This window comes from Calidris pugnax, unplaced genomic scaffold (assembly GCF_001431845.1).
Source record: "Calidris pugnax isolate Ruff unplaced genomic scaffold, ASM143184v1 scaffold20, whole genome shotgun sequence".
In the NCBI taxonomy this organism is placed as follows: domain Eukaryota; kingdom Metazoa; phylum Chordata; class Aves; order Charadriiformes; family Scolopacidae; genus Calidris; species Calidris pugnax.
Genome location: NW_015094510.1, coordinates 29,785,395 through 29,796,009, shown reverse-complemented (window position 1 = coordinate 29,796,009; position 10,615 = coordinate 29,785,395). Strand labels below are relative to the sequence as shown.

Sequence of the window (10,615 nt, the reverse complement as noted above, 5' to 3'; positions counted from 1 at the left end):
GGGGGTGCACGGCGCATGTCCGCCCGCACCGCACCGCACCGCGCCGCGCCGCCACTAGACGCTGTGTGTCCGAAAAAAAAAGGAAAAAAAAAGGAAAAAAAGAGGAAAGGCGGCGGCACGGGAGCAGCGAAGTTTTCCTTCCATTTGCTCCCTCTCCTTTCGGCGTGAGTGCCCACCAGCGCCCAGCGCTTCCCTGCTCTCGTCCCTCTGCTCCATCCTCTGCCGCAAACCCCGACAGCGCGGAGGGGGTCCCGCTTCTCCCGCGCGGAGACCCCCGCTCCCCCCCCCACTCTCTCCGCAGCTGCTCCGCGCAAGCAGATACGCCCTGCCACCTTCATTAATAATAATTGGTACTTAATAACACCAGCCCCGAGCCGCCCGGATGATGGGCTGCAGCGGCTCTGCCTCACCCGCCCCCGGGGCCGCGACCTTGCCTGGCCCCCGACTCAAACTTCCGCGCCCGCGGATTGTGCGAGGAGCAGGAAGGGAGGGGGACGAGGGGGAAGCAACCCCCCCCAAAAAAATAAATAATAAATACAAAAAAACCCCCACCAAAATCCCCAAAACGTCGCTTTCGCCGTGGCCGCGAAGCCCCCTGCGCGTCAGCGCGTCCCCGAAGTGGCGGGCAGCTCCGCGGTGTGGCGCGGAAGGGCCGGCGCGGAGCTGCTCTCCGCCCGCGCCCCGCCGCCAAACTCACCACCATCTTCTGCATGTGCAACATTCGCAGCCGGACACAAACCGCTCCCCGGCGATGGAGACTGCGGGAAAAATCCGGCGCGGCGGGATGGCTTGCTGAAACGGCGACCGGGAGAGAGGCAGAGCACGAGCGAACAGCAAACAAATAAAACAAAACAAAAAGAAAAAGAAAAAGAAAGGAAGAAACCTCTCTTTTTCTCCCCTTTCCCTCTCTCTTTTTTTTTTTTAAATTCCTGATTTTGTTTGTAGCCACTTCGTCCTCAATGCCTCTCTGAGCAGCATCTAGCGAGCGAGCGGGAGAAGGCGAGACAGAGAGGCAAAAGAGAAGATGAGGATAATTTGCAGACAGCTTGTCTTGTTGTTTTCTGGCTTTTGGGGACTAGCAATGGGAGCTTTTCCTAGCAGTGTGCAAATAGGTAAGCGCTGCATTGGGCTGTGTGCGTGTGTCCAGGGCTTCAATCCTTTCCAAAGTGAGTTGGGAAGGAGGCTCTGAAGGCAGTTTGGGGTTTTCTCCTCCACCGCTCATCCCATTTCCCTGCCTTCCCGGAAAATCCGCGTGTATTTGTGTATGTTTGCCTGGGTCTCCGTGTGTATACATACATATGCGTGCGTGTTCGCGTGCGGTGGGGAGGATGCTCGCCTTTTCGCAGGACTCGTTCCAGCTGCGGGCTGTGGAGGGTCGGCGAGGGGAGGAAGGGGCTCGGGGATCATGCCCCTGGGCTGCTTCAGCCCCCTCCGGCACCCCCCCGCTTTTGCCTGGCTCCCGGAGGGATTGCGAGTTAACGTGCACCGGAGGTTGCGGTAGCCGGCAGGGATGGGGTGTAAAAGGCAACGCTGCCCGTCTTTTCCCTCTCGTAGTTGGAAAGTTTAGGATTTTGTACATCTCTCCGTGTAGTCCTGTGCCCCTTCCTCACCCCTTTCCCGTCGCCTCCTGCTTCCCTCCTTTCGGACGTGTGTCGGATGGGACGCAGCTATCTGAATTCTTTCCAGCTCAGCTCCATCACTGCATCATTTCTCGTGGACTTGTAAAGATGCTGCTAATAAGGCTGAGCTGCTCCCTGCCTCCTGCACATGGCTGCAAAGGAGCAAAGTTCATTATATTCTTGTTCAGTGCAGGTTATCCTACACTGAGTTGGTATTTTTTTTTTTTTTTTTTTTTTTTTAAATCCAGAAAGCATCGTTCCCCTTAATCAGCCCGCCACTTAATGTAAGAGGCTGTTGAGTAGCTGATTTACCAGTGTGTTCGGTATCAGGGAGATGGAGGCTAAACACTTTCAAAGGTCACTGTAATCATGACAAATCTGGGTATCTATGTATGAAAGGCTGGAAACTGAGAAGTCAGAAAAGAAGCATGAATGCATCAGGGAGGTTAAAATCGATCGAGGGCAGTGATTTAAAGGCAGTGGTTGTGATTACGAATATGATTAGTTCCTTATCCATTAAAGTCTCAGGACTTGCCTTACTGTGCAGCTTTGGGAGAGACAGTTGCTTGGTGTTACAAGATAGGAAATAGCTTGCAAATAATTCACCCTGATTCCCTTGCTTTTGCTTTTTTTTCTGTTTTTTGTAGGTGGTCTCTTCATCAGGAACACAGATCAGGAATATACTGCTTTTCGATTAGCAATTTTTCTTCATAACACCAGCCCCAATGCATCCGAAGCACCTTTTAATTTGGTTCCTCATGTAGACAACATTGAAACAGCTAACAGCTTCGCTGTAACAAATGCCTGTAAGTAAACATGCCATTGATCTGACCACCTTACGGGTAAAGTGCAGTGGAAATAACAGGAAACCACATCATTATCGTGCATTGCAAATACATCAGCAAGTCTGTCTTTAGTATAGATACCCTTTGCAGAAGAGCAAAAGGGGCAGCAATCCTTGTTAGTTTCTAACTGGAGCAAAAGCCCCTCTCCTGCCTTCTGCTGACTAACCTGATGTGACATTTACTTTAGTGTTATTACTGTAGTTTCTTGCCTCTTGGTTTCTATGGAGATGAATTTTGTTGTTGTAAAGAAAAATTGTGAATGTCTCGATCAGTCCATAAACCCCACAGTTGCTCTTGTTCGCTTTTGGGTATGGCGTGCCTTGCATGTGTTTGAAAATATATGATAATATTTGTGCTCACAAATGCTTTTCTAATGGCTGGGAAGGAGAGAAGGAAGCAGTGGTGTGCAGGATAATATATCTGAGTTGGTTGACGCTGCAGTTGATCTGGTGATGTCACTTGAGGCAGCCCTGCTCTTATATTCTAGGTTGTAAATGTCTCTTATCATCTCGTAATGCATACATCCTGTGGATATGTCTCTATGCATCCATACATTGGTGCCAAATCAAGTTAGTATCTGATCTACTTGATTTCACAGACCACCTCAACTGGAACAAATATCCTCCTCCTACTATATATTTTATACACACACACCCCCGCACACACACAGATGCACACAGGCCACGGGAGGAAAACAGAAAAAGAAATGCCCTTATCAAATGAGGTAAAATTTGCCTTTTTTTTTTTTTAAAGGAAAGTATAATTAGCTGAACTTCCTAGATTTAAATCACCTCAGGGTCTTTTAGTGGTGATTAAAACACATGCAGAATAGTGCTTAATCTCTGAGAGTGGGGAAGCTGTATTTCTATTTATCTCCATGTATGGCTACCGTATAAAAAATAATTCGTGTTATTATGTAAGACAATGGGATACGGTGTGGCAAAGCTGAAGACTGTAGTAGCATTACTACTTTGATGTTCGTATTTCAGGACTCTATAGGTTTTCCTCTGTGGCCTTTAAGTTTTCAAATCCCTCCTCTTCATTCAAGAGTGAATTGCCTCTGGAAGTAGATGCCCTAAGCAACATTGCTGAGCGAGTTTAAAATAGAAATGTGCTGGAGAAGGTCTTAGTGTTCATCGTGCCTTTAAAATACGTACTATGTTTTTCTGCACTTTCTCACAGCTATCTCTGTGGCACTTTTTAATATGTAAACATAGAATGTGCTGTGCAGTTCTCATGTATAATTTATTGAATGATTGCTAAATTTATTTATATGAGTCTTTGGTACTCCAAGTTTCAGATGACCTTGCCACCTTATTTAACAGGAAAAGCTTCTGAGCTGCCAAAATGGCTCCATTCATTTTATGCAAGGAAGATTGATGTCCCATTAAGTGTGAATTCTATATTAAGCAATGTATTAGTTGTGTTTAGCGTGAAAATCAATATCAAATTCCATAAGGACAAAACATTTCAAAAGGTGCTTTGAAACTGGAAGGAGTCAGATCTATGCAGGTGTAGTTCATTGAGAAAATATGACAATGCATGTCAACTTTTGCAGGCACTGATTATATATTCCATGAAGACAAATGACACAGTAGCTTTTTTAAACTTTCATTTTTGGTGAAAGAGGAGGGGACTAATATTTTTTTGTATTGAAATCAGTAATTTTAGGTGAAGTCAATTATTTTAGATTCTGCCTACACATCCACTTCTACCACATAATTTCCGAGGCTATTGTTACTTTTTGGGTTAAGGGTATTGCACAGTATTTCCATTTGAGCGTTAGTAAATCGATTCTGATTTGCATAAATTTTAAATTGTCTAATGTTGAGCCGCTTCTCTGTGTAAGACTAACACCACAGATTCAAAAAGGGCTTGCCCCAAACTTTCCTCATTTAGACTATTCGCAGCAAGTTCTTCTCTCATTCCAACCACCTTAGGGAGTTTAATGACTTGGAGATGATGGATCTTTACAGTATGGGGAGGGGCGGGAAGGTAAATGTATATGTTTATGTGTGTGTATGCTCATATAATTCTGTACATGTCTGTATTAAACAGTGGTAAACCTACAGGCCTAATTTAGGTCTGTACTTCCCACTTCAACCAACATGGTTTTTTTGCATTACTCCAAGTTTGTATTTATTCCACATTTTGCAGTCTCGTGCCTGTAATCCGACTGCTTCTGTTTTTTTAAAAGATTTTAATGCTGAAGAATATTATTTAAACAACAAATCTTCTCCTAATGGAACGTAAGCAAACTGACTGACAACCGAATGAACATATCGTGTGTCCCTTAAGCTAAATATGAGCAGAATCCTGCAAAAATCAATTGTCTGATAGCTGGAGGACACCGGCTTCCATGTGATTGAATTTGCTGGCTTGACAGAGGCTTCTAAAGTGCAGATATGTGAGATTTTCTAACGTAATTAAAGAACCCCCACCATCAGCTCTGAATTAAGTGCTTTCATGGCGAAATGAAATGATAACTCTTTGCTGAACCGCTGTGAAACAGCAACTTTGGACCTTGCTATTTGTGTAGAAATTACTCAGTGCACACGTCCCCAAATATACAGTACAAAAGCCTTCGAGCTGCTGGACTGAAATGAATATTCATGTGAGTTCAAGCGTAAAGCTCTGAGACATGACCAGTTGCCTCTATTTCTGTTTCCGTTTGCTGCAGCAGTTACTTGTGAAAATTCAGGGCCTGGCCCCTTGCGTGTGTTAGGGACAGTAAACAGACTATTTCAAAGGATTATGGATGGCACATTAGTAGGTAACTTACTGCAACAATGGAAAAACTTGATTTTTTTTCCTTTTCACTAAATAAAAACATACAGCCAAATGTCCACCCAGGAGTACTTTTGATAGTACTATTCATAGTTTTCTGTATTCAGTTTAATATCTATCTTTTAATGGTTATCTTACACATTTTTTTTTTCCTTTAAACAGGCCCAGAACATTAGTGGTTTTGTTCTAAATCATTAATGCACATGAAACAGGTTGCTTAAGCAAATAGAATCTGTCGTAAGTTGTAAAATTGATCTGATCTACATCAGTTTGGAGGTAGTCCTCTTTCTTTCCCCTCCCCATTTGTGTGTTTTATTTAAACTCTCTTCATTTCTTTTGCACTGCATACATTATTCAGAGAATCTCTCTTACTGACAGAGAGAGCTGAAATTATTGCAAAACATGAATAGTACAAGATTCTTACTCATCAGAACACAATACACCAGAGCTGAAACATTTGACTATTGGTATACATTGGTTTGCACATTATAAGCAGGAAATTTTGCTCATGATTGGAAATCTACCTTCAGCTTGATTTCAGATGTTGGAGTAAAGCATTGGTTTTTGGAGAGGATTGTATATACTTATTATTTATCTGAATGCAAAATAATTTTCTCCACTCTATGCACCATCTATATTACATTAGTATATCTCGGCAATGCAGTCAACATTAAACCTGCTTGCATACTTTTGAGCGGTATCTCTATAATTTTACAAAGAACCATTTACATTCCAGCTCTTGTCATGTGATTATGAATTTTTCTGTTGAAGTTCCAAATATCTTTAATGTATAACCAGTCTTGCAGTTCTTGTACAAGATTAGGTGAAATGCGGAAAAAAAAAGAGATCAATTCAAGTCTTTCACTAGTGTTTCATACTAGAAGTAAAGCTTTTCCCTTTGAGTCTGTTTGACCATGTGTATTCTGAGAGGAATATGTTCCTAATAAATTGTCATGGCTTGGGGTAAATCACATGCTCCTCTTGTTTCATCCTTTGCATAATTCAGTTCTTACCAAATTTTAATCCCAGTTGATACAAAACCTCAAAAATACAACTTTTTTTTTTTTTTTTTTTATGTACCACATGGATCACAAGAAGAAAAGCCCACTGGAATTCAAAATTTCATATCTTGGTATAACTTCCCTCTTTTTCCAAGAGTTAGTCTCTTTGATGTTTATGCCCTCCAGACTAACGCAGGGTTGATGACCTGAAATTGGAGGGCCTGGTTCTGCCTCACCAGCATGAATCCAGTTTGTGGGTGAGATCCATCGAGGTTGGAGGCAGCCCTGAGGACAGGCAGGAACCTCCCTCATCACCCTGCCCTCTCTGTGGGTCTGTCTCTGGGCTTGTGCTTGCTAGCGAGGGGAGAGGCATTGTCATTTTGGAGTTAACTTCTCTGCTGAGACATCCCAAAAGCTGAGGAAATAGACTCAAATGTAGTGTTGCCTTTATATTGTGACTATCTGTCATTTTACTTACAGCAATTTCAGCTTTGATTTGCTAAGCTGCATCACAATGGGATTTTCATTAAATTTGGTTATTAATTCTGCTTTATAATTACAACTCAATTTAGCAATAGGAGTGTAACCTTAGTTTAATAATCAGTGTCATTTAAAACTGTGGTGTTCTTTATTTAGAAAGTGAGGTTTCATACCGCTGAATGGTATTTTGCTATCACGAGCAGTGCAGTATTCCCAAGGATGCAGTTTGGAGTATATTGAGAGTTACCATAAAGGCGTACCATACGGTCAGGTTTGAACTGTAAAAGCAAATAGTCTGCCAGTTGGCTAGACAAATGGAACTGGATTAAATTGTACACTTCTAAAACAGGATCGATTACAAAACCCCATTTAATACATGGAGTTTATCTTAAGCTGGACTCCAATTGTTGAAAACAATTTCTCTTAAAATTTCTATTATTAGCGCTTGCTGATGGAATCAAAGAATATATGTGTGCTTGGGTGTCGTTTGCCTTAAGAAGGATTCTGTATATTTTTAAGGTATAAGAAGATCCATATTCAAAGGGTTTCATAGCTCTAAATGTGATACCTTTAAATAGTGGTACAGCAGAGAGAAAATCAACCATCAATAGCTCCAATTCATCAGAGTCTGGATTTAATTTTCAAGGTTATTGTTGGGAAAATAAATGATGGACCTTTGCTGAAATATAGTCAGATTTCTTCAGTGAAAATTTAGAGCATGTATTTCCCTGGCATGAAATAAGACTTTTGTCCAAGCATACTACTGGACTGGCTAAAACTGTACACTCAAAAGCTTTATTATAGGCTACAGAAATAGTTTAATCTTCATTTCAGAGGATTAATAACAAAGACTGCGTTCTTTCATTCCTCCTGCAGAAGCCAACGCAGTGCAGTACTTCTTGTGTAGGACAAAGCACTTTACAAGAAAATTAAATTGATTAACTTCAGCTTTATCATTGTAATCTAAGTTTGTATGCTAGTCAAAATAGCTCATGCATTTCATTTTTAGGTCTTGATTGTTTTGAGACTTGCTTGTTCATGAGAGAGGAAGCCGTCTGCTTTGATTTCTTAACGGAATTAGATCCTACTATGGATTGTGCAAATTCAGATTGTGAGCAGGTGAAGTTCTTTGTGTTGGACCAAAAAATCTTTTCTCATAGTTCTTATTCCTTAATATATGACTGACTTAAAGGGGATGAAATTTATGCTAGTGCAAAAGTGAAGAACCAGTGTAATTTGCACCAGTGTAATTAAAGGGAAAAATTGGCTCCTCTCTGGATTTCCATTCCTCTGGGTAGTTGGCTTGAGGCAAAGATTTTGGACTAGTACAGCACCAGCTCTGCTTCTGCAACTTCGGTAGGCATACTTAAACCAAAGTTACATATTGGGACTCAAAGTCGAACTAGATAATTTACTCCTATGTAAATCAAGAATTGTTCTTACGATTTTGGGAAAATAAAGACTACCCGATCACAGCATCTTGTTTGGAAATTTTGATGTTGGTTTACTTTTAACCATTTTCTCAGAGGTTTTATTATCTTCCACTATGTAGTTTGGGTTTTTACGTCACTTCTAATTTTATTTTTATTTATTTAAAAATCTTACTGCTTTTAACAATGCTGATATGTATTCAATTGTTTGTCAATGCAATTATAGGTTGAGTGTTGTCTGTCCTCAGGCACTTCACCCAAGTTCAAATAGAGAGGCTGTCTTACGTTTTGGCACTCAGAGGCATTTTAGTATTTTCTAGACTACTCAGCAGCACCTGCCTTCCCAATGGGAACTGCTTACTGCTGAGCACTTTGGAAAATCTGTCCTTACGTGTGTGATAACGCATTGGTCAGCTGTCTTGTCTCAATAGTGTTTCTTCCTTGTGAGGGCTTTGTTTCTTCCCCGTTCTTTTTATTATGGTCCTGATGAAGCATCTGCCTGACTTTTTCAAGTAATTGCAACTGTTTGTTGGGTTCCTGGGTCCTTATGGGAAGAAGATGGAGCCAGAGTGATCACATACACATCATCTTTGTCTTGGCAATGCATTGTAAAGACTCAGCCCATCCTTCCTCTTCAGCAGGTTCCTCAGAAGCTGATTATAGATGATCTTTATGTTGGACTCAAGGGGGAATACTTGGATACTTATTGACAAGCTGCTATTCTTGCTGGGTTTTGGCCAGCTATGCTAACATTAACAAATTCTAGTTCAAATATTGGCCCTTGTCCTGCCGTTCTTTCCCCAGGCAGAGCTGTTGGTGCTTTAAACAGGGGCTCTACCTGAGCGGGGATTGCAGACTGGAAGCCATATAATGAAGCTTATATTATTCATATAATATGAAGGAATAGTAGGAATCAGCTTTTTTTGCAAGGTGAACAGGTTTTCATTCTTTCCTCTCACAGCTTGATTTTTTTAAAAGTACTAAATTGCTTAACTCCTGTTATTTTAAAAAAAATATATATTTAGAAATTGGACCCCTGGTACATAATTGCCTATTTTAAAAGAATATCATTTGGGCCACTGTTTTCTTGTATTCCACAGGCTATTTTGGTGTTGTATTTATATGCAACCATTGCTCCTGAAAAATGCAATCTTTTACAGTAGCTTTCTATATTCTAAAGTCATGGACAACATAAGCGTGACTGTAAGGATTTTTTTTTCTGTAAATACAAATACAGCACAAGAGAAACAAAAAGCACTTACACTTTTCACCACATTATTTGTTAGCCTCTTTGTGGGGAAAGGCTTTAAACAAATTCCAAAGACTTATATTAAAATATATCAGCTTTTAACTATTCATACCAGTCTCTCTGTTTCTTACTTGCAGAGACACTCTGTAGGGTAGATTCTGTCCATTTTGGCATCCATGCTTTTCCAGTTGCTTTTATGGTGCATTTGCATAGTGCTCTCTTAAACCCATAAAATTTGAACTTCAGTTTTATTTGCACATCAACTTTTCATACAATTTAGGTCTGCCCAATGGATATCCATCAAATAGGTGTCTTAGGAAAATTCACAGTTAGTGAGAATTAATTGCTGAAAAGAATTGAGACTTATGCTTTGTTTGCCTCAGTTTTCCAATCTATTTATAAATGGATATGAATTTTACATTTTCATATTGTGGGGTAAAAGGAGATGCTTATGTTAGTCTCAGAAATTATTATACAAAATAATTAGGAATTATTTTACAAAATATTCTGGTTTTGTTAATTTCTCTCACAGTTATATGTTATGCTTCATTTCCTTTTGTTAAAGATTTAACTGATATCACATGGCTTTTTTTCAATGTCAGGGTCAGGTCTGTTCCTCAGTGGGTAAAATGATTCATGTAATACATATTCAAGGTAGAGGCAGGGGAAAGAGAGGAAATTCTTGTAGAGCAAAGAGAGTACAAAATGTAGCATATTATTTGTTCTGTTCTGCTTTAATATTCCTGATGTACAGTGGCAGTATTTCATGCTACTAGTTAATGTGAGATATGGGTCTGGATGGTGCTGCGTTCAGGTCTGGAAAACATTATTGAGTATAAGTGAAAAGCGCTTTATCAAGCACAGATACATTCATGTAAAATTCAGGAGTAAAAAGCTATAATACTAAAAGAAAAGTGCATGCACATCAGTACACTTAGCCCTTTGTTTCCTCACCTAAGCTGATGGTGGGAAAGAGGAACAAGACTTTACAGATCCACAGTCTCAGCAGGGTTGTGTAGGACCTCGTATTAGTGATTTTATACAGGTTTTCTGTGTGGATCTGTCCACGAAAGGCTTGCTAATAATGACCCCCAGCCTTGGTCATTTGCATCTGTTTAAATTGAGACAAGTGTTTAAGAATAGACTTTTAAAAAACACAGCAACTGGGAGGACAATTTCCTTTGAAAATCCATAGTCACATATT

General features: G+C 40.6%; 1 protein-coding gene across 8 annotated transcripts in view; it reads left to right on the top strand.

Annotated features, from left to right (window-relative positions):
* Positions 1 to 694: 694 nt before the first annotated feature.
* Positions 695 to 10,615, top strand: part of GRIA4 (glutamate receptor, ionotropic, AMPA 4) — a 223,209-nt gene continuing 213,288 nt past the window's right edge. For all 8 annotated transcript variants that reach the window (XR_001414519.1, XM_014965881.1, XM_014965882.1 and 5 more), the window contains exons 1-2: positions 695 to 1,112; positions 2,267 to 2,425. Coding sequence is in view for 7 of the 8 variants with exons in the window: in XM_014965881.1 (XP_014821367.1) it covers positions 1,025 to 1,112; positions 2,267 to 2,425 (247 nt within the window). In the remaining variant the exon portion in view is untranslated. The remainder of the gene's footprint in view (positions 1,113 to 2,266; positions 2,426 to 10,615) is intronic.